This window comes from Dermacentor andersoni, chromosome 1 (assembly GCF_023375885.2).
Source record: "Dermacentor andersoni chromosome 1, qqDerAnde1_hic_scaffold, whole genome shotgun sequence".
Classification (NCBI taxonomy): Eukaryota; Metazoa; Arthropoda; class Arachnida; order Ixodida; family Ixodidae; genus Dermacentor; species Dermacentor andersoni.
Genome location: NC_092814.1, coordinates 359,357,954 through 359,382,303, shown reverse-complemented (window position 1 = coordinate 359,382,303; position 24,350 = coordinate 359,357,954). Strand labels below are relative to the sequence as shown.

Sequence of the window (24,350 nt, the reverse complement as noted above, 5' to 3'; positions counted from 1 at the left end):
GTGCAGTAGCGGCATGGTTCTTTTGACTAACTTATAATGCTGGGTGAGATTGTTGTAAGTGACAAGGGGATCGCACTCGCTTGCCCAACCTGCCGAGAGCGAGTCCGAACTCGCATGGTGAGTTGGGTCTCGTGTGCTGTCTCGTTGAGGTTAGAGAGTGGCCCCTCCAATGGTCCCATGTGTGCCGGGAACCAATTGACGTAGTGTGGGGTGAGGTGATGAATACCAAGTATTCTGCCGACAGTCGGGGATATGCTCCCTGTTCCGAAGGACAGAATTGCCCTCCTGGAGTCGCAGTATACCAAACTTGTATTGTCTTCTAGGAGTGCAAGTCTGATGGCCGCCTGCTCAGCCACCTCAGGACTATATATATATATATATATATATATATATATACATACGTGGTTCTTGCTTCTCAAGCAAAAACCATATATCACAATGTTTAATTACAGTATTTACCCGGTTCTGATGTGTGCCTCGTATGTTAGCACTAGTAGAATGCAATAGTTGTACACTTTTCAATGACAGTGGTTTGACAGTGGTTTGACAATGACAGTGGTTTTCAATGACAGTCATGATTTGGTAATGCCTGCCATATGTATTCCAACCCATTTTTATTAAGTAAATTTCCTTTAATGATCAGGGTCCCTTGCGAGCAACTGACCTAGGTAAAATTACTCCTGTACAGACTCTAGAGGCTGACTGGCGATGGTGGATTCTCGGAACATTGTCTTCTGCATATTAATCTTCAAACCCACTCTAAACTTTTTTGGTTAAGGTCCTCAATCACTAGTAATTTGTCCCCACTGTTGCAGAGATATTCACCATTGATCCGCACTCTGAATGTGCTGCAACTGCAGATTTGAAATGGCATTAATCAAAGCCAACACCGCCATGTTGTCTCACCACCTCAAACTGGCACTCTCACACGCAGACCCACTGGCCTCTGTAATCACCACGGCGGGAATGCTAGGCCTAGGTACGCTATTACGGTTCTTTCCATTCGGGGCCGTCTTTTTCATTGAAAGAATTCACCGCAGTCAGCAATGGTACCCACTCTGCCTCTGCAATCCTCATAAAGCACAGTGCGTTGCATATTGCTGGTCCTCGAAAGGCAGCTTTGCCTCAGCACAGTGATGCTACGCGGTGAAGTGTATGGGACACAGTACATATTCCATAATTATATGTGCGTGCACTTGCAGTCTCCTCTCACAGTACAAGCACCTATTGCCTAATAAGTGTACTGGCAGGCCTTCAGAGCTTTTTCGGGCGTGCCTGTAACGATTTGGGCCCTTAAGGGCAGTAAAAGACGTGCATTCATTTTTTTTCTTTCGGACGTTGTAGCGACCTCTAGGGAGTCTGAATAATCGGGCTGTACAACTGACCAAAAGGATGCTTCAAATGGTCCATGGGGCGAACACGCAGTGGAACGAGGACAAGAATAGGAAGGACCATTGCATTGAGGAATGATCAGGAAAGGAACTGTGCCGCCGCCTCTTTGAAGGAGCTTGAGCTCAAAAAGCAAAGTGTTGGCTGACGCCGAGATGCAGGTTACCCACATCCAAACCAAAATAAACTCCTTAAAGCAGTGAAACGCAACACTAAGGCATGATGCGCAGGCTGAGAGTATGTTAGGACAGCTGAGGTTGACTTTCCAGCTGCTTAAAGAATCTCACTTGTGACAAAGTTCGGGCATAATACCAATGAGCTTGCTATCAGTTGATACAAATAGCTCTATTTGCTTTTGTATGCATCTCTTTTTATTCGTATTTTAAAATGTTCGACTCTATTTGCCATGAGCTAGACCACTTTTTTACAGCGAAGCTGTCTATGGCTAGGATCTGGCAGATCGCATCCGCGCATAGACCAACAATTTTTCATACGGTGGGCCGATCCCGAAGATAGTGCAATACCGGGCCAACCCGAGGCAGAAGTGAAGCAGGTATTAAGCACTCCACATATGTAGGCTGATCCCAAAGGTTGTGAAATGCCAGTCCAACCTGCAGCGGAGATGAAGCAAACTTTAAGCACTCCCCACACATGGGCCAATCCCATAGGTAGTGCAATACCAGGCTGACCCGCGACGGAGGTGCAGTTCACCATTAAGGGGCCCACATACACAGCTTCGCTGGTCATCCTTCACAGAGTAAAAGGGCACAGTTTTTTTTCGAAGATATTTTAGTATCTGTGCATTTTACAAACACCTCTATTCAGTTTTCTATTTTGAATGAAATAAACACTACTCCTTACTGTTCTGGATTGTTTTTACTGTTCTGGATTATTAAAAACTAAATTGTTTTTTATTTTTTTAACATGCTTACCAGAAAGTGACAGCATCGGGTGTCAGCCCATCTTGACATAAAGTTCTGTGAAACTTGGCGAAAACCTGGAAAAATCGGGGAATTTGAAAATGTCAACTTGGTAGACACGTTCTTCTAAGCATGCAGTATGGCACATAAGCTTGGAGGTTAACGAAGAATCTCGAGAATACGTTAAGGACCGCACAAAGAGCAATGCGATCAAAAATGTTAGAGGTAATGTTAAGAGACAGGAAGACAGCGGTCTGGATCGGAGAGCAAACGGGGATGGTCGATATTGTAGTAGACATTAAGAGTAAAAAATGAAGCTGGGCAGGCCGTGTAATGCGTAGGGTAGATAACCAGTGGACCATTAGAGTTGTAGAATGGGTGCCAAGGGAAGGAAAGTTCCGTCAAGGAAGACAGAAAACTAGGTGGCGTGATGAAATTTGAAAGCACAAGTTCGCATCAGCTAGTGCAAGACAATGATGATTGGAGATTGCAGGGAGGTGCCTTCGTCCTGCATTGAACTTTAAAATAGGATGATGTTGAATGGGTGCAACTCTTTAAAAAGAAATTTGGGCCGGAAATAGCTTGCACTGTTCACCAAGACACGAAACCAAATTCGTATGCTTTGCCACATAACACGGATGTATTCCAGCGGAGCTAACTTAAAAAAAGCGGCTACCATTGTGCAGTAATCTATTTCATTGTTGGAACAGCTTGCAAAACATGGCATAATGTGTTAGTAAAAGCCGTGTAACTTTCTTTTTTCCTTTATAGCCGGCTATAAGATGCACATGCTGAATTTTTATAATCATTGCTATGTGATGTGCAAATTAAGCAGTAATTTTATGCAGTATTACAACGTACCTTAGTGTAACAGTACAATGAGAGATGTAATCTAGAATTCGACGAAAGTTCGTCTGGTCAGGTAACATGAAGAAATTGCGGAAATTACAGACAATTCAGGACCCGTGCGGGTTCTTTGATCATATAAAAAAAATTTCCTTTCTTTAGTGTGATGAAGGAATCCATATGGGTCCCAAAACATCTATTTTCACCTCAACTCGTTCAGTGACTGCAACTTCATCACGATGAGATGTGCAGTGAATTTTGGAGACAAAAGCACCTCGGTAACTTGTTTCATTGTAAGCTATAAGACGCATGCACTCGCTTGTTATAAGTGAACTGTTGTGCTATGCAACACACCTGCAGTGCCAAGCATCTCAAGTGCTCACTTGCACGAGTTCATTCCACCTTATCAAGCTTGCATCAGTAGTGTAGGTGTTAGAGCATTGAGAGTCTGCCATGGGAGACCACGATTTATAACTGAACATAAAACTTCTTTTAATTTATTTATAGTTACAAACAACTAGTGTGCGGCAAGCTAGCCAGAAACTGACAACTTGCCGCAGGTGGGGAATGATCCCACAACCTTTGCATTACGTGTGCGATGCTCTACCAATTGAGCTACCGCGGCTCCGTTTTCCCACCCCCATTCTTGGGTATTTACGTTTCCTAGTATCTTGGGAGTGTTAGCCAGTGCCACCACCCACAAACCTTAGTGGCGGTTCCAAAGCCAAAGTTGGTCAACATGTTGCTGCAGGCGTGTATGCTTGCCTATGATCTGGTCAGCCTGTCATGGTGGTGCCATAGAAATATGAAAGTACCATAAATGTGTTCACCGAATCTTCAACCCCTGACAAAATAACAGGACCACAATTTTTAATGTCTTTTCCAGTGCCACTCCGTTTTGCATTAGAATAAAAATGTCTTTTCCAGTGCCACTCCGTTTTGCATTAGAATAAAAAAGGGAACAGTGCAACACAAGACGAGCGAGTAAAGAGCACAGAGTACTCGCTCATCCTGTGTTGCGCCGTTTGTTTTTATCCTAAGATGAACCAACCAGACCCATTGAACATATTGCTCCTTTTTGCATTTCGTCAGTGGCAAGAGCAGCGCACTGCCTGTGTTATCAATAATATAAGCCAGCGCATAGAATTGAGCAGAATGCTTAGCTACAAAAACGCAGCCTAGAAGTCGATTGCACTATCACTGCTGAACAACGGCTCTTTTTTTTTTTTTTCCTTAAGCGACAGTCATTGCACCCTCGATGTCTGCGCGAACGACGACAGTCTGCATGTCACTAACACGTGAATGAAGAAGCACTAGATGTGTGGAACCAACATCGCGGGACTTGCGAATGCCTTGTCAGGGTTCACTTATCCTGTTGTTTGGGCCAAACTTGGTTTTGCTAGTTTCTGTCCAAGGAGGTGCTGGCAACATGGCCGATGAGCATGCTGCGGCGATTCCAGCAATGTATTAAACCTGAAATATTTATATTTCTGCTTAACTCCGTGGCCAAATGAGCACGCAGTCATGCAGGTGGAATACAAATTACTGAACAGCGTGCTTTGAGGTGTCCAAAATTTCAGTCATACTTAAATTTATGGGCCAGTGCAGGTGCTTTGAAGTAGTCCAAATCGGTCAGAGCTAGTTGCTCACCAGAGGCTTCAGCTTTACAGTGAAAAAGACCATTGAAAAACGCCTGATGTCTAAAGCAATGCTCAAGTGTTACCCAGGGCTGAAGGTTAGCCTGGCGTAGAAAAGCATTGATGACACCGAGTCTAGCCAGGTGTTCCTGACTGGTGATAGATCTAGCCTTGCTCAAAACATCGCTAACTGGCAGCTGTCAATAAAAGATTCACAAGATGTAAAAGGCAGTGTCTGAGCAGCTTCACTCAGTAATAAACTAACCACAGTGCGCTGTGTGAGCAGGTTTGTTGCACTCATTTGAATGAAAGGGATACTCAGATTTAGGTTTCTCTTTTTTTTTGTATTTTGAGGCATAGCAACATTCTTTTACTGCGATAAAATACATTCTGGAATAATGCTTGTCAATTTTGCATGTTTTCGAAATAGCCCAGGAGATGTCGAGCAGTTTGCGTTTATTTGCTACAAAGAGCTCCAAACTGCTCCAAATATTGCCCCAAAACCGTGCCAGTGGCACCACTGTGTGTATATTCTATATGAAAGCAAGAAAATTAAACATGTGAAATGCAAGTTTCCATCTAGTATGGAATTGCCTATACAAATTTAATAGGTGAAAAGCATAACTACTTGAACATTAATGGGTCTTAATATTGGGGGACTGGAACAAAGAAGTTTGCTATCAGCTGTGCCAAGGAAGCGGCACATGTACGACGATATGTTTACCTATTTAAGTATGTATAAACCTCCACCTTATCTGATTGTACAAAGGACACCTTGCTATGTGCAGTCTCCATTACATCTGTAGCTGCTTGCATGAACAGCAAGTCCAGCTCCCTTGGTCTCATTTTACTGGGTCTTAACAGTGCCTGTAATGTTGCCTATGAATTACCTGTGAAATATGAAAATTTAAAGCATTTTTACCTTGCACACCTCCACCAAAACCTTTCGTTTTATTTCTTTACCTTTCAGGGTTTGACTTTCAACTTGTAACTGTGCTCTGCGTGGATGGATTTGGTGCTGGATTTCCTGTGGCATACTGTGTCACCAACCGCACAGACCGGAAAGCCATGCTCACTTTTTTCATGGCAATCGGGTCCAAGACAGGCCAAATAGCAGCTCAATCCTTCATGACTGACGATGCACCTGCTTTCTACAATGCTTGGCAGGAAGTCATGGGGCAGCCTCAGCACCGCCTGTTGTGTGCTTGGCATGTGGACAAGAACTGGCGGGAAGCCATGAACAAGCACATACGAGATAAGAACCTGAGAGCTTTCACATACAAGGTATGTTGGCCCAGAGTACAAATAATTTACCTGATTGTATTGACTCTTCAATTCAACTCTGTAAAAGGCAGTGTAGCACGGAGTCATTTTTCCTAGTAATGAAACATCACTACTACAGTATAACTTTAATATGCCTGTCACTAGGTCTGGGCATTTTAAGCTGACAAGCGTGGTGAATAGAATGCACGCCAACAATTGTCTGCTAAGTATTGCATCCCTACGTGCTACGGAAAGAGCCAACGGCCGTCAGCCAACGACCGTCGGCAAGCCAACGGCCGTCAGCTGTGCTCCTTGTGGGTGCCACACGCTCCCAGCCGGAGAGTCTACGTACATCGCGCAAGTGCACTTATGTTCACTGCAGTGCTGTGACATCACTCGTGGTGACACGCGACTTCGAGAATTACTAAAGCAACATCAGTTATCTCAACAGGCGAACTAAAGTTTTAAGAAATAATAAAATATACTAACCGAATGTCTGCGTGTTTTTTTGTTTTACTTCGATCATAGGAAGAGAGACGTACTTCCATTTCATCTGCTTGTTCACATGTCGTGCAGTTGTGCACTCAGAGAACGGAACTATATAATTTAACGTGTTCCTGTGTGCGATCATGCTCTGTGATCCACCTGCATCTACCTCAGTGTCCGATGAGGAATGGCTTGTACCGCTAGTCAGGTGTTCTCGTGCACAGCGCATAAAGTGAGAAAACCGGAAGTGCACCACTGAGCAAAAATGTGACAGAAAAATGCGGAGGCAGTGCCCGTGACATATGTGCCATAGGAGAACGCAGGGAAGGAATTTCGCTTGCGGAGGCTAGACAGGGCAAGTGGAAAGAGTGCCTGTGTTGGCAGTGGCACTCGCCTCCCGAAATCATGAGTTCGCGGCACTTCATATTTGTATCTCTGCTATTAATAAACCAAATTGAAATTTCAATTCTTGTTTCCACATATAAGCAAAATTTGCTGTGTGGCCTGGCGAAGAGCCCTTTAACAATATTACTCCCTTGTGTAACACATGGAAAATTGAACTAAATGCCACAAAGTGCAAATTAATGCGAATTTCTCATAAACCTTCTAGAAGCTATTGCAAGTCTAGAAGCTATTGTAAGTATAAAACTGACAATCCTGTTTTCAAGGAAGTGGCTGCTTAGGAATAGTTTGGCCACATTAACGCTAACCTCTCTTGGTTACAATGCTAATATTGAACTAAACTGCCCTCGGCAAGTTTTTGCTTGTTATAAAGTGGAACAAGTGTCAACTGTATGGGATCTATTAATTCAATGTGTCACTCGTGACAGTGAAGCTGTACAAAATTGTAGCGTACATTTCATTTTCCTTAACTACTCTGTGGTCTTCCTAGGGACATTAAAATTTCATTTGATCAAGAGCATAGAATATCTGCATTTGTAGTATTTTATGTCCCCACTCAATTCTGTAATGCCCCACGGGCCCTAAAGGTATTTTAACCCTTTGAGGGTCAATGATGTAAATATACGGCACCGCAAACGAACTCCAAGATGGTCAATGCCGTATATTGACAACGCCGTCTGTATATTGAAAACGCATGCAAACTTCCTATTTCTTTTCCTTCATGTCACGTATCTAAACAGATAGAAATCATAACATTTTTTTTTATTTTTTTATTTTTCCGGTGACCATGCTCTTAGTTCAGCGACTTGCTGTTAAAACACCCCATGTGACTGCCTTTCATTTTCTGCGCGTGCCCTTTATTGTATATAAACACACGATGTGGCAACGCAATTAAATGTTGTTGGAAACAGCGCTGTGTATGTCACCTTGGCAGTCCTTATCTTTCGCGCAGTACGTTGTCTCTATAGCGTGAAATTTAGCATAGCGAGTAGATTCTAAAGCTCCCTTTGAAACATTTATTCCTATTGGTTGCAATATCTTGAACTTATGGATAAGGTATGATTCTCTGTATTTTCTTTCTCATTCAGAAAGGAAATTTGACTGTAACGTGTAGTTTAAGTTCCTCAAACTTATGACCTGATTGGTTGAACTGCTCGGCGACGCCTTTGGGAAGCTTTTTAGGTGTGTCCACGCGATGTCCATTTAATCTGACGTTCATTGATTGTCCTGTTTCACCGATATATTGTTTCTTACAGAAGGAACATTCAAGCATATAAATCACATCCGAACTTGTACAAAGAAAGCTAGATTTGACTTCAACTGTATAACTATTTGCGGTGCTTTTAATTTTAATGCGACTTTGAAGGCGCCTGCAGGTTTTTCACCTGGGGAAACAACATGCTTTTATTATGGGGGAATGCCGTTGGCCGACTTTTGCGTGAACTAACATGTCTTTAAAGTTCCTGTTGCAGCGATGGGTAACCCTAGGTACACGTGGGAACGCTTTTCTCAGACGCTCGTTACGTGATAATATTGGGTGGTATTTTCGTAGGATGTTTATGTTTAGGAGTGCGTTAGAATTTTGTTATAAAGGCCAGCGGTCTGTCGGATTCTGGTGTGGACTGTTTCTTCACCAATTCAGACTGTCTCTTCAATCTTGACGCGGCATCAAAAGCTCTATCGAGAGCAACTTGGGGATAGTTCGTTTCTGCTAGCATTGTTTTAAGGTCATTTAGGTGGTGGATATAATTGTGGTCTTTGCTGCAGATTCTTCTTATTCGTTTCGCTTGTCCGACAAAAATGCCTTGCTTGCAGTGTCGTGGGTGATGACTGTTGTAGTCTAAATATTGCTGCCTATCCGTAGGCTTCCGGTAATGTGTCATTCTCAGTTTTCTGTGTAGACCGCCATGTCCAGGAAGTTGATGTGACTAGGAGCAGTAAATTTAATACTGGGGTGAAAGCGATTGAAATGGCCAATTAAGTCTGTTAACGTGCTTGTGCCATGTTCCCATATTATAAATACGTTGTCAATGTAACGAAGATATGTGTGGGGGTTTTAAAGGGTAGGATTTCAACAGGTCTGCTTCAAGCTTTCCCATGAAAATGTTCGCATACGTGGGAGCGAATGGTGTACCCATGCTAGTGCCGAAAGTTTGCTGGTAGTGAATAGAATCGGAATTCGAAATAGTTGAGCATGAGAACTAACCCAAGGAGCGACAGGCGAACTTCAGGAGCGTGCGCTTGGGGATTGATTCGAGGGATTTAGAAACAGCTTCAATTCCTTCACTCGTGGGTATGTTGGTGTAAAGGGCAGAAACATCCAGTGACTAGAATAGCGCAGTCGGAAGGGATTTTGTTGGCGTTGGTGCCATTGATAATTCGAAGGAAGTGCGGCGTTTTGAACAAAAGATGGGAGGGTGGTGGGGATGTTTGACAGGTGGTGATTTAAGAATTTAGATAGTGACTCGGTAGGTGTGTTGTTATTAGACACAATAGGCCGACCTGGAATTTCTGCTGTAAGTATTTCTTCGACCGGAACTTTATGTATTTTAGGAAGAAGATAAAAGCGGCCTGCTTTTTTGTTCTTGGGCATCATGAAGCGATATTCAGATTGTGTGATTAGTTCCCTGGACAGGAGCTCCACTATTGTGTTTTTCACAGTATTGCTGTAATCTAAAGGTGGGTTAGAGTTGAGTTTTCTGTAATGGGTGTGGTTGCTCAGTTGTTTAGAGACCTCATTCTTGTACTTTTCTGTAAGTCGGATTAGAATACTGCCGCCTTTGTCTGCTGGTTTTATTACAATATCATTCCTTTCCGCGAGCTCTTTAAGGATTTGGTGTTGAGCGGGGGACAAATTTTTTAGTTTCCAGCAATGCTGCACTGACTCTAGAATTTCCTTTCATATCAGCTTTATGTATAAATCCAGGTCTGGGCACTGTTCGGTTTCCAGTGTCTACGTGCTAGGTGGTCTAAGAGAGTCTCGTATCTTGTTTTCCTACATCTGGTCTATCGAAAAAGAACTCCTTGATGCGCATGCATCTTGAAAACTGTTATAGCTTTGACGAGTTCGTATTCGTTTACTGTGCGTGTATTCGTTTACTGTGCGCAGGCATCTTGAAAACTGTTATATCCTTGAGGAGTTCGTATTCATTTACTGTGTGGTTTGTCGGACAGAACGTTAGAACACGTTTCAGGAGATTAACTTCTTCGGGGCTTAGACTCTGGGATATGTCTACTACATTGCTGCAGTGTTGCTCGCCTGTAGGACTATCGGTGGAGCTACATGCTGCAGGGGTTACATTGGTTTCTTTAGGTGGATCTGCAGCTTTAATATCTTTGTGCTGGTATTTATCTAGTAATTTTTCCTTCCTAGTTTGGACGAATTGTCCAAGTTCTTTTCTTTTCGGTTCAGATAAATTTCTGCTGTCGAGTTGATCAGCAATTATCATAAGTTATTCCTTGCAGTGTTCTTCGAGAATATTTATAAGAGAGAGCGATGCACTTTCTAGGACAGCATTCCACTTCAATAATAGCCGGGAGGGTAAAGAACCGAGTGCGCATCTAACCTTAATTCTGACACCTTTTGGGATTTTCCTCTGTTTAATGTAGCTAGTGCAAGTTTTTAAGTGAAATGTTTTTTTGTTTGGCGGGGAAATTGTGGGATTGGAGGAAACGGTGAGATTTGTTGTTGCATGCGCTATCCCTAGTGCGTGGTAGTCATTTATGTTTGGTTCAGGCAGACCTCCGGGGCAAAAAATCTTCAGGTGGCGTCTACAACTCTACATCTTAGTCGAATTTCCTTTCTGAATGAGAAAGAAAATACAGAGAATCATACCTTATCCATAAATTCAAGACATTGCAACCAATAGGGATAGATGTTTCAAAGGGAGCTTTAGAATCTACTCGCTATGCTAAATTTCACGCTATAGACAAAAACACTTAGTTTGGTTTTTTAGTTTTTTTTTTCTTCCTTTTTTTCGTTCTTCCAGCTGGCGCGTTAGACGCCGTTGACATGCCGGCTAACATGCGGGCATTGACACGTGATTGACAGATGGCCGGGTCACTGGCCTTGTCACAGCGCTTCTTTATTCTCAATTCGACATGCTAACACACCTTTGCTCATTGCCGCACCCACCCACCTTACACTCTCTCCCCTTTAGAAGAACCCCACCTATATATACTGTGGTGAGGAAAGCATATGTCGCCTTGAACAAGACAAGTCCAGTTGTCAAAACATTGTCTCCTGCTTTTACTTTCTTCTCGTTTTGCTCATTGACCCAATTTTTTATATAGGAGTCGGACAGTGAGTCACCATGCTGACTGTCCAAGTTCAAATTATCCATAAAGGACAAATTTAAGATTGAAATAACAAAAGTTTGGGCTCATAGAAATGCATGGACGCCAGTCGAAACTTCAGTCGGGATCTAATTAAGCAAAAATTTAATTACTGTAGGCAAATTAATGGAAGTCTAGTGTATTATTTATTGCTTGAATGAAGAGAATGATTATTACCAATTGAAAGAGACAAATTTGTTCTAGCTTGTTGATATCCAGATTGCTGCTAGAATCATTCTATGTGATTAAAATATTTATATCCCCAGGCAGGCTAATTTGCTCAATGTATTGAAAGATTCGTCTAATGTATCAATAGACATGGCACCAGAGTGGTTATTCTTGAGTATTTGGGTCAGGCATCGCCTGAATGGGCAATGGTGTAAGGCCGAGGTCAATAATTCTGATATAGAATGTTTTCCGACAGAAGCACTGTGGCTGTAGTAGAAATGCTTAATACATATAGAGTGAAACTTCACTTGAACAAACTTGAAAGGACTTCAGCAAAAGGTTTGTTAAAGTAGAAGTTCACTGAACTGAAATAAGTATGTTAGAGCTTGCTATCAGGAGCTAAAGTAAACATTGGGTGTTCAAGTGATATTTCAACCCATTTATTTATCATTCTATTGATTTAAAAGTGGATTTCCATTACTTAGCTCCATGTGCAGAATGCAGTAATCTTCTGCTGCACATGTGCACTCAGGAATGCAGTGGTCATGAATTAAGTCACTATGTCCGAACTCTCATGAACCTTCTCTGGCACAACAGTTTGTTGGACAGCAAAATACTTCAGTTTTTACAACCACATCAATGCTTACTTAGCTGAAACATTTGGTGCTTCCTCTTCAAGGGATGATTCTCCTTTGTTGTCTTCTACCTAAAGTAGTACACTTGCTAAAATCTCTTCTGTAGTTACCGTGGTGCATGTCTCAACTTGAGAGTCACTGGTGGCATAGTCCTCAAAAGGCTGTTTGTACCCAGTCTTTCCGACAATTGCTTCCACTCAATGCGTTAAATGCTCTCATCAGTGTCATGTTTCTCTTTTTGAGCTTGGTGTTCATAGCAGTCCAGTTAGCAGTGTTTAGACTAGCTTTCTGCCAGCAGTTCACTATCGTTGTCGGCCTCACAGTACACCAAGCTCGTGTGAGAATTTCAGCTGCCTCTTGAATGTTCATGATTAACTAGCATGTGAATGCCTTTTCTTTGTGGTTGTAGGGTTAAAGCTGTAGCTGTGGCTATGGCTTCGGCTGGCTACACGTTTATCTAGGCAGCCAATCAAAGTAACATTGGCCGATCCAGCCTAAAGCTAAAACAGGGTCCATTATTCGTGGCGTGATTATGAATTGCAGTTCTCAATGTAAAAATATGCTTCAAAAGTGTGGGTTGTGACTCTAGTGATCAATATGACTGGCAAACATCGCATGGTATAGCAGAATATGGTCACAGAACTGAAATGCCACTGTACTAAATTTCGTTAAACTGAAAGGCATTTGCATTGGGTTGAATGGTGTTTCCATGGGGTATATAAAAAAGTTTGTACAGCTGAATAACTTAAGTGACGTTCAAGTGGTAGTTTACTGTATATTGGTTTCCTTGGATAAAAAATTTAGTTGGAGGCAGTGCCTTGTATGTCCTCATTTTTTCTGAAACATTGCTCGATGAACAAGAGGCGCAAATACATGCCTTCCTTTTTTGTCTCTTCCAATCTAACTGGCATTTGGCAATACCTCCTGCGTGCGGGAGAACGTAAGGAGGGGGGGGGGTATGTTGAAAAAAATTTGGCAGTGTCTGGCTCCTCCTGGTGTCGTGTTAGAGGTGTGTATGAACCACTGCTTAGATAACTGGAACTTGGTACCTTTTTCTCAGTACAAACATTCATGAATGTTGACTTCTTATTCCAGCAGTTTAAACATGTCTGGATAGGCCCTATACACAATATGTCCCAAGCCTCCTATTTTTTTTTACTTAAGAGGACTTGAAAGCATTCAAACTTCAATGTTAATGAAAAGAATGTTACAAGTTTGAATAGCAAGGGATTGCTATTATCGAGACTCCACAAAATGATGCAAAAAGAGCTGTTCTGCCATGAACAATTTTCAATATTGTAATTCTGAGAAGCGGTTATTAAGTTTTGAGGAGAAAGTTTGTTGAATGTATGTTCCAGCTTGTAAACCGTGCACAAACTATTTGAGTGTGGTAAGAAGATTTTCTATTGTTTAATATCAAGAGTTGACAAATAGCCACAGTTCACCAATATCATGTGTTTTCTCATTTTGAAGAGCAAGAATTATCTCAACATATCCGAGCTATCAAGACTACAATAGTTCATGACGTTGGCCATTAATCAAGCGGGGGACCAAGATTACAATTTTTATCCTGTAGACTTTTAGTTGGTATAATAGGGCGACGGTTCATCTCAATATCCCAACTCACCAGAGGGCTACAGCATTGGGACACCACCTGGGCATACGTAGGAATAAAATTAAGGCACAGGCTATGTGGGCAATGGAGCTATGAAGGGATGGTCAGAACATATGCAGTAAGCATTATCACGCTTTGTGCTGGTTGACCATGCTCCGGGACCCTTCTGGACGATTGGCACGTTGGAGTCTGCAACTACAGGAATTTAACATCACCGTCGTATAGAAGTCAGGCAGAAAACATGAAGATGCTGACACGCTATCACGAGCACCTGTTGAATCTCAGAATCTTGGCGAGGAAGACGATAGCGCCTTCCTAGGAGCCCTCAGCGGGCGGGATCTTCTCGCTAAACAGCGATCAGACGCTCAGTTAAGGCCCATAATCGATCACATAGAAGGTGGCATCGCGTCCATTCCTCGCCCTACTTCGCAACGATTGTCATCATTTTGCCTGCGAGAGGGCATCTTATACAAAAGAAACACAAGTGCCGGCGACAAACCACATCTTCTAATAGTCCCTCAAGCCCTTCGCGACGACATCCTATTAGCCTGCCACGACGAGCCGACATCTGGTTACTTGGTCTACTGAAGGACTCTGGACAGGGCATGAAAACTTCACTACTTGCCTAGACTGACTGCTTGCGTAAACGCTACGTGAAACGAAGCCCTGAATGCCAACGCCACAACTCACCTCCCTTCAAGCCTGCAGGCCTTCTACAACACATCGATGAATTCTAATCCAATGTTCCAATGTTCTAATCCATTTTCCTCAAACATGTTATGGTACGACTTTTAGTGACTAAGTAGCATTTGTATAAAGGCACCAAGCTGGTTTGCTTCAAGAAGTGTCTTCTGATCTATACTTTGAGAAAAAAAAAATGTTGCACTTATTGCTGGTTCATTGGCATGCAAGTCTTAGAAAAAATGGGATTGGCATGCATCTTACTCAGTAACAGAAACTTAGCAAGTGGAACTACTTGGCTTGGACTTTCAAGGTGACAGATAGATGGACATTGACATGTACAGTCAAAGACATAAGAAAGTGCCTGGGACCTCCAAAATCGTTCGTAATACCGGTCACTTCATTGTAAAGATTGTCACCATACCGCCGCTAACAATTGAGCAGGCTGGACATGTTAAAGATGAGAGAACCCTTATTCTATGAATTAAAGGACGCTTAGTGAAATAGGTCCCTATTTTTGTTTATAGTTTGTGTGGCTGAATGTGTGACTGCAGCAGTTTTCATCAAACGGAAGTTCATAGCACGCTCTGCCACAGAACTCGGGAGCAATACATACCAGGTAAAGTTACAGAGTGCTGAATTCATGTCTCTTTTGCCATCAAAATTTGTTGTCTATTTACAGGCTCTCCATAAGTGTTGCCTTGGTGAACATTGATGTTTTGTTTCACCCTAGAAGGCTTTCAAGGTGTCTTCAGTTGTCAGTTACAATAACATCATCACATCGCCATCAATTGCGGCATTTTCGTTAGCCGTGAACCCACTGGTGCGTTACAACAAGCAGCATACGAATTGGAGCGATTCCTGCAGCAGTAAATGAGAACTGTAAGACTACTGACATCAGCACGCTCATGGAGTCCGTCACTGGTGCTACTGATAGCGCTAGCACAGCTTAGTGGCGTCAGTGAAGGGCCGAGAATGTGGCATCCGTTGTAAAGCAACAAATTCGTCATCAGGGAGGCGAAGTCTCTTGCATTGTGTAAGCAAATTAGTTGTAGTGCTTTTCGTTAAGAGGCATTCACAGTATACATGAAAGGTAGAAATTTGCCCAGGACATAGTCAATTCTTCGTGACACAGGTGATTTCGTCCAGGAATTTGTTGTAAAAGCATTTGGTTGTACTAGAAAAGTGGCAGCCCATGTTTTACTTGTAAACCAGCTAGCGTATTATAGCAACTTGCAAACAAAACAAAGTCACTTGCTCTGCCAGCCTATAATGCCGGTTGCACACATGTTGCCTGAAACTTACCTTGCTGATGACTAGGTACGGAGATAGTGGCAGTTTTTTATTAATTGGTAGGGGCAAGCAAGGTAGGTGCAGCTGCCAATTGCATTATTTAGCAAGTTAGAGGCGACACAATTCTGTTTTCTGTGAAATGTGCTGCTAACGAAGGAGTAATAGGTGCACAACTTATTACTATTAATGTCTAAAATAGCCCTCACTGCGTAAGTTACTTTGACGATACAGATCATAAGAAGCCAACGAGACAGGTCAGATGATATTTCACATGGTTTACATTGATTAATTGACCAAAAACCTATTGCTACTTGTGCAGTGCAGGACACAAACATGCTAGCAGTAATTATTATGTGGAAAATAGATTATTTATTCTAACAGTCATTCCTACAGTGCGGTAGGAAATGCAACAAAAAAAAAAAAACAGCAGACTTCAGCAATTCCTTAGGTTTACACCTTGTTTAAATTCTGGTGTTTTACGTGCCAAAACCATTATATGATTAGGAGGCATATCAAAATGGGTGATTTGGAATTAGTGCGGACCCAAGCACAGTAAACAAACATTTTTGCATTCCACACCTATGAATTGTGCACATCATTTACTGCAAAAGCAGCATTCTTGCACAATAGAAACCAGCAGCTTATTTTCACTTAGATGGTTTTTTTTTTTCAAATATAGGTGCTCAGCAAGCAGGAAAGAATGGAGAAGCTAGCTGTTGCTTGGGGTTAGGTTATTGCAGAATGATAACCACAAATTTTGTTGCGCTATATAAGAAAACTGTTCATATTCCAATAGCGGACAGGCCACCATTGGAATATGAACCTGGCAACGTTTAACGCTAGACCGTTATTTAGTGAGGCGAGTCTAGCAGTGCTATTGGAGGAATTGGAGGGCAGTAAATGGGATATAATAGGGCTGAGTGAAGTTAGGAGGTCAAAAGAAGCATATACAGTGCTAAAAAGCGGGCACGTTTTGTGCTACCGGGGCTTAGCGGAGAGACGAGAACTAGGAGTCGGATTCCTGATTAATACGAATATAGCTGGTAACGTACGGGAATTCTATAGCATTAACGAGAGGGTGGCAGGTCTTGTAGTGAAAATAAGAGGTACAAAATGAAGGTTGTACAGGTCTACGCCCCTACATCCAGTCATGATGACCAGGAAGTCGAAAGCTTTTATGAAGACGTGGAATCGGCGATAGGTAGAATGAAAACAAAATACACTATACTGATGGGCGACTTCAATGCCAAGGTAGGCAAGAAGCAGGCTGGAGACAAGACAGTGGGGGAATATGGCATAGGCACTAGGAATAACGGGGGAGAGTTATAAGTAGAGTTTGTTGAACAGAATAACATGCGGATAATGAATACCTTCTTCTGCAAGCGGGATAGTCGAAAGTGGACGTGGAGGAGCCCGAATGGCGAGACTAAAAACGAAATAGACTTCATACTCTGCGCTAACCGTGGCATCATACAAGATGTGGACGTGCTCAGCAAGGTGCGCTGCAGTGACCATAGGATGGTAAGAACTCGAATTAGCCTAGACCTGAAGAGGGAACGGAAGAAACTGGTACATAAGAAGCCGATCAATGAGTTAGCGGTAAGAGGGAAAATGGAGGAATTCCAGATCAAGCTACAGAACAAGTATTCGGCTTTAACTCGGGGAGAGGTCCTTAGTGTTGAAGCAATGAACGACAATCTTGGGGGCATCATTAAGCAGTGTGCAATAGAAGTCGGTGGTAACTCCGTTAGACACGATACCAGTAAGCTATCGCAGGAGACGAAAGATCTGATCAAGAAATGCCAATGTATGAAAGCCTCTAACGCTACAGCTAGAATAGAACTGGCAGAACTTTCAAAGTTAATCAACAAGCGTAAGACAGCTGACATATGGAAGTATAATATGGGTAGAATTGAACATGCTCTCGGGAACGGAGGAAGCCTAAAAGCAGTGAAGAAGAAACTAGGAATTGGCAAGAATCGGATGTATGCGTTAAAGAGACAAAGCCGGCAATATCATTACTAATATGGTTGAGATAGTTCAAGTGGCTGAGGAGTTCTATAGAGATTTGTACAGTAACAGTGGCACCCACGACAATAATGGAAGAAAGAATAATCTAGAGGAATTTGAAATCCCACAAGTAACGCCGGAAGAAGTAAAGAACGCCTTGAGAGCTATGCAAAGGGGGAACGCTGCTGGGGAGGATCGGGTAACAGCAGATTTGTTGAAGGATGGTGGGCACATTGTTCTAGAAAAACTGGCCACCCTGTATACGCAATGCCTCATGGCCTCGAGCGTACCAGTATCTTGGAAGAACGCTAACATAATCCTAATCCATAAGAAAGGGGACGCCAAAGACTTGAAAAATTATAGACCGATCAGCTTACTGTCAGTTGCCTACAAACTATTTACGAAGGTAATCGCAAATAGAGTCAGGAACACCTTAGACTTCTGTCAAGCAAAGAACGAGGCAGGATTCCGTAAAGGCTACTCAACAATAGACCATATTCACACTATCAATCAGGTGATGGAGAAATGTGCGGAATATAACCAAGCCTTATATATAGCTTTCATTGATTACGAGAAAGCGTTTGATTCTGTCGAAACCTCGGCAGTCATGGAGGCATTATGGAATCGGGGTGTACACGAGCCGTATGTAAAAATACTGAAAGATATCTATAGCGGCTCCACAGCCACCGTAGTCCTCCATAAAAAAAGCAACAAAATCCCAATAAAGAAAGGCGTCAGGCAGGGAGGTACGATCTCTCCAATGCTATTCACAGCGTGTTTACAGGAGGTATCCAGAGACCTGGATTGGGAAGAATTGGGGATAAGAGTTAATGGAGAATACCTTAGTAACATGCGATGCGCTGATATTGCCTTGCTTAGTAACTCGGGGGACCAATTGCAATGCATGCTCACTGACCTGGAGAGGCAAAGCAGAAGAGTGGGTCTAAAAATTCATCTGCAGAAAACTAAAGTAATGTTTAACAGTCTCGGAAGAGAACAGCAGTTTACGATAGGTAGCGAGGCACTGGAAGTGGTAAGAGAATACATCTACTTAGGGCAGGTAGTGACGGCGGATACGGATCATGAGACGGAAATAATCAGAAGAATGGGCTGGGGTGCGTTTGGCAGGTATTCTCAGATCATGAACAGCAGGTTGCCATTATCCCTCAAGAGAAAAGTGTATAATATCTGTGTCTTACCAGTACTCACCTACGGGGCAGAAACCTGGAGGCTTACGAAAAGGGTTCTACTTAAATTGAGGACGACGCAATGAGCTATGGAAAGAAGAATGATTGGTATAACGTTAAGGGATAAGAAAAGAGCAGATTGGGTTAGGGAACAAACGCGAGTTAATGACATCTTAGTTGAAATCAAGAAAAAGAAATGGGCATGGGCAGGACATGTAATGAGGAGGGAAGATAACCGATGGTCATTAAGGGTTACGGACTGGATTCCAAAGGAAGGGAAGCGTAGCAGGGGGCGGCAGAAAGTTAGGTGGGCGTATGAGATTAAGAAGTTTGCAGGGACGACATGGCCACAACTAGTACATGACCGGGGTGGTTGGAGAAGTATGGGAGAGGCCTTCGCCCTGCAGTGGGCGTAACCAGGCTGATGATGATATAAGAAGTCTGCCTATCTTCTTTGTGATGTACGAAACTCTATTTCTGTATGCCATATTATTACAATTTATGGAATCGGAAACATCTGCCATCGACTGTTAAAGAGAACAGTTTAGGGAATATGCAGCAATCACTCCGGGTTTGCTGTGGCCAGTGGCGTAGCTAGGTCGTCTGGCACCCGGGGCCCATAGGCCTTCTGTCACCCACCCCCCCAGGGTGTAGTCGAGGAAGGCGAGGATATCGACAATTTCCAGGTGTCTTCAGACATATATGACACCCCCCCCCCCCCATTGCTACGCCACTGGCTGTGGCTACAAATGACCGCTCAAGCTACACTGATGCATCGCACACGTGTGGTGCCAGTCACAAGTTGTCTACTTGAAAGACAGGGAATTAAAGACTTGCCAGAGGGAAAAATTTCCATGGGGTCTACACTTGTGTGTTCATTTTAACAGCAGACCACACTGTATGTGGTTATGCTTTAGGAATCTCAGATTCCCTTGGTATAAGTAGGCGGTGTTGACTTAGTTGAAATTTATAGCTTTACGGAAGCTCCTGTTTCCGGCTGTTTGGCCAAAGGCTTATGCAAAATTCTTTTTTTCAAGCGAGCACAAAATTTGAATACATATTAATACAACAAAGTTGATGTAATATGTTTATTTTTGGTCCTGTCATGCTATAAATTTGAGGTTGTCCTGTGCTCAGTGTAAGAAGTTTTGAAAATTGCATACAAGTAATAGTTTTAATTTCCATCATTCAATAGAACAATGTCCAAGCACACCTAGCCCTCTAACGTGCCAGCAGCAAGGCAGTTCAGATTACTTTTAAAAGAAAGTTTTCTTACACAAGCTTAAAATTCAGTGCTTGTGTAAATATTCATAAGCCACTGTTCATGAAGTATTTGCTGCGTTAAAGGCTTCTTGGTTTCCAAACTACATGAGTCATTTTGAAGATTCCTTTAGGTATGAATCAACTCCAAAGTTGTAACTCGCTGCAACTATATTTGGCAGTTGGCAGATGTGAACCTTGTAAACTACTACATAAAAGACTATGTAGCGTTATCATTGCAGTATTGTTGTTGGAATTGACACCGTTGATGTGTTCAACGTTTTCCGCCAAATGCCAGTCATTCTTTTTTTTCATCATGCACAAATGTGGGCCTGCCAAAGAGATGGGTTTGTCTTGAATGAAAGTGCCCGGCAGTTGAGATAAGCAGACAATTCATATGCCCAGTTGGTCAAGAGCCACTATTTTAATACAATAATTACTCAGGTGACATATTTTCCTAAAATGGCTGTCTGATTTTTTTTACTTAATCTTAAATCGGTAGATGATGTCAGGCAAACCATTAAAGACAGCAGTACATAAAAAGTACTCAGACATTGCCCAAATGTTGTCTTACATGGGATAGAACAAACAACTTTTTGAATGAAGCTGACGAGCAGGCTCTTAAACATTACAGAATTGTTTAGACGAAAAATGCTTAATACAATCGTTTGTCTAAAGAGAGCAGATAAATGTGGCATATGCAACATAGCAAATACACTAGCACTTTCCTTATCGGCCGTAGCATAACATATATAGCTTGGAATACATTTTAATGGAGAGTTAACATTATGTCTCCAGCAGGAGAAAAATAGCAGCAGCAAATGCGATATTTTAAGAGATTTTAAGCTTGAGAAAAAAAAAGATTTTCTTACCAACTCGGACACAGCAGAATATTTTCAGCATGCGTTTTTAGAAAGTTGTCCACACAGATGTGATAGATGAGCATTTTATGACATGTGAGTTGCGTTGAATGTATACGGTTTGTCAGCATTGTGAAAACAAACAAGTCTTGTTTTTCTTAAACAATATTAAATTGTTGTGGTGCCACAACATTCTTTGATGACGGTCATGTTTCATATGGTTAATGGCCAGCTCATATGCAGTGTAGCATTATACTAACAGTGTGTCATCTGTACATTGGCATGTGGAGCAAAGTTCAAAGGCTAACTAAGGTGACTTACATATAGATTAAAAACATGCAATACCAAATTGATCTTTGGTGGAACTCCACATTGGAAGCAAATTGTATTGCTGCTTATTAAAGAAAGGGAAACTACCCATCTGTGGTTAGTTAAGTAACATGTTAATAGACACTGAAACTGTCCTCTAAATGCAGAATCATATAGGTTCTAAGATAATACAAGTTCGTCAAGTGAATCCAATGCCAGTGAAGCATCTACAGAAAGAGAAAAACAACTTCATTATTGTCAATGGCAAAGGAAGCTGGGTGCCTTGACTTCTGACAAAACTGTATTGATTTATAGAGGTCAGACTGACTGCTCAAGAATGCAATATTGACCAATGAAAGGTGCCTTTTAAGTATTATTGCAATTGCTTGAACGTAGAGAAATCATGGAATAGTTAAAGACAATGTTTCTGCCTCCCTGTTTATAGACAAGAAGCACTAAAGCCAGTTTCAAGCCGCCTCATACAAGTTGTGTATTATAATAGTATTAACAATTGTCAGCTGTACTGTCTTCTGATACTCAAAGTTCACAGACAATGCATCAACAGAGATAACGTCTGGACGTGGCGAGTTCCGGCTATTAAATCTCAGCAGAATACTAAACTAATACTAAACGAGGGTTTTATGGCAACAAAACAATGGGAGGATGATCGTCGGAACACTGTGGTAGAAAAGTTGAATCAGGCTTGTCTGCCGTGAAACAATAGTTTAGTTAGTAGTGTGCATGCTGCTGAAACACAATAGAAAAATTTGCTAAATTATTCTTTTAATGTTATCAAACTTAACGAAAAGTTATTATTACGTCAGCCACAGTTCTACACTTACAACCTATGAGTTCAATAAGCAAAGACAATGCTACACGGATTAGAATGCTATTCCCTAAAATTGTGAAATTGATCGCATTGTTTTTTTTTTTTTGCATGAACAAAAAGCAGCTGCTTTGTTGAGAGCGTTGTTGAGACGCAAATTATAACTTTTAGGAGAACACCAGCAACGTGCCTTCGCAAATTTGCTTTCGACTATGACTAATAAAATGTGCAAGCTGGTGCAAAGGCACTGTTCTTTTCGTTGCCTAAAATTTTTCAAGAATCTACTAGTACTGGGTAAACTTGAAGAAATGAATCATAGGTGCAATATTAAGGGATTTTTCCTAGAAATGTGTTCGAACTGCAGTTTCTTTGAGATAAATAAAGCTGATGTCTATCAGTAATCTAAAACATACCAAGGGCACTTGCACTTGATGCATTATGACGCTGCAAGAAGCGACAACTGACAAAAAAGATTTCACTTTTTTGTTCAAGAATAAATGAAACCGTATGATGTTTATCACCATACCTAGACCATGGCCGCTATCTCGTACACGTTCGAAAAGCCGACGTTCGATTTCGCCTCGCGCGATTGCCCAGGCTGCGCTGATATCACGGCCTAGGCCAATCTAGTCTAATCGCGTGAGGCGAAATCGAACATCGGCTTTTCAAACGTGTACAAGATAGCGGCCCATATAAGATTTTATGGTCTACACAGGAGGAGACAAAAGTATCAGGTAGAAACTTTACTTATGAATGTCAGTTATGAGGGAGAAATTTTACTTGTGAGTGTCAGTTAATTTTGTGGGGTCAATCTCACCACTGGCTACAATACACAAGTGTTTGACTGTAACTTAGTAAGTCAATGTTCATATATTTACTTAATCCGCAGAGTGCAATCAGGCTCTCTATATGGCTTGCATAGATTACGAAAAGGCATTTGATTCAGTAGAGTGAGAGAAGAAACTTTATTATAAAGTTAAGTGATATATGTGGTTTGATTCAGTAGAGATATTAGCAGTCATAGAGGCATTATGTAAGCAAGGACGCTTACGTAAATATCTTGGAAAGTATCTACACTGATTCCACAGCTACCTTAATTCTCCCCAAGAAAAGCATAGACATACCTATAAACGAAGGGATCAGACAGGGAGAGACAATCTCTCCAATCTTATTCAGTAGGTGCTTGGACGAAGTATTCAAGCTATTAAACTGGGAAGGCTTAGGACTGAGGATCAACGGCGAATATGTCAGCAACCTTCGGTTTTCAGGCGACATTGTCCTGTTTAGCAACACTAGGGACGAGTTACAACAAATGATTGAGGACCTTAACAGAGAGAGTGTAAGAGTGAGGTGGAAGATTAATATGCAGAAGACAAAGATAATTATCAATAACTGGGCAAGTGAACAATAGTTCACGATCGCCAGTCAGCCTCTAGAAGTTGCGCAAGAGTATGTTTACCTAGGTCAATTACTCACAGGGAACTCTGATCATGAGAAGGAAATTTAGACAATGCAAATGGGTTGGAGTGCATACAGCAGTGTCAGCTCCTGACTGGAAGCTTACCATTATTATTGAACAGAAAGGTGTACAATCAGTGTATTTTACTGGTGCTGACATATGGGGCAGAAGCTTAAAGCCTGACCAAGAAGCTTGAGAACAAGTTAAAGGCCTGTGCAAAGAGCGATGGAACAAAGAATGTTAGGCGTAAGGCTAAGAGACAGAAGAGAGTGGTATTGATCAAAGAGCAAACGGGGATACCCGATATTCTAATTCACATTAGGAGAAAGAAATGGAGCTGGGCAGGTCATGTAATGCATAGATTAGACAACCAGTGGACCATTAGGGTTACAGAATGGGTGCCAAGAAAAGGGAAGTGCAGTCGAGGACAGCAGGAGACTAGGTGAGGCGATTAAATTAGGAAATTTGCAGACGTTAGTTGGAATCAGTTGGCGCAAGACAGGGGTAATTGCAGAACGCAGGGCGAGGCCTTCGTCCTACAATGGATATAAACTAGGCTGATGATGGTGACGATGAAGTCAATGTTTACATCATTGATTATACAAATGCAGCCATTGGAAAACAAGCAAGACGTAACTGTTTTGCAACCCTGCCAAATGTCAAATTTGGAGGTTTATAGATTACAATAAATGAAAAAAAAATTAAATTATGGGGTTTTACGTGCCAAAACCACTTTCTGATTATGAGGCACGCCGTAGTGGAGTACTCC

The 24,350-nt window shown here is 42.0% G+C and overlaps 1 protein-coding gene, 1 long non-coding RNA gene and 1 other non-coding gene across 7 annotated transcripts in view; 1 reads left to right on the top strand and 2 right to left on the bottom strand.

Annotated features, from left to right (window-relative positions):
- LOC129381180 (uncharacterized) overlaps positions 1–6,542 on the top strand; it is a 39,623-nt gene extending 33,081 nt beyond the window's left edge. For all 5 annotated transcript variants that reach the window (XM_072285851.1, XM_072285850.1, XM_072285852.1 and 2 more), the window contains one exon: positions 5,763–6,542. In XM_072285851.1, the coding sequence (XP_072141952.1) occupies positions 5,763–6,172 (410 nt within the window). In that variant the 3' untranslated portion in view covers positions 6,173–6,542. The remainder of the gene's footprint in view (positions 1–5,762) is intronic.
- On the bottom strand, positions 1,738–2,689 carry LOC140215153 (uncharacterized). The gene is made up of 2 exons (XR_011892072.1): positions 2,322–2,689; positions 1,738–2,000 (listed from the first exon to the last, which is right to left on the bottom strand). It is a non-coding gene; the product is annotated as an uncharacterized lncRNA (long non-coding RNA).
- Positions 3,708–3,780, bottom strand: TRNAT-CGU (transfer RNA threonine (anticodon CGU)). The gene has a single exon. It is a non-coding gene; the product is annotated as a tRNA-Thr (tRNA).
- Positions 6,543–24,350: the final 17,808 nt, after the last annotated feature.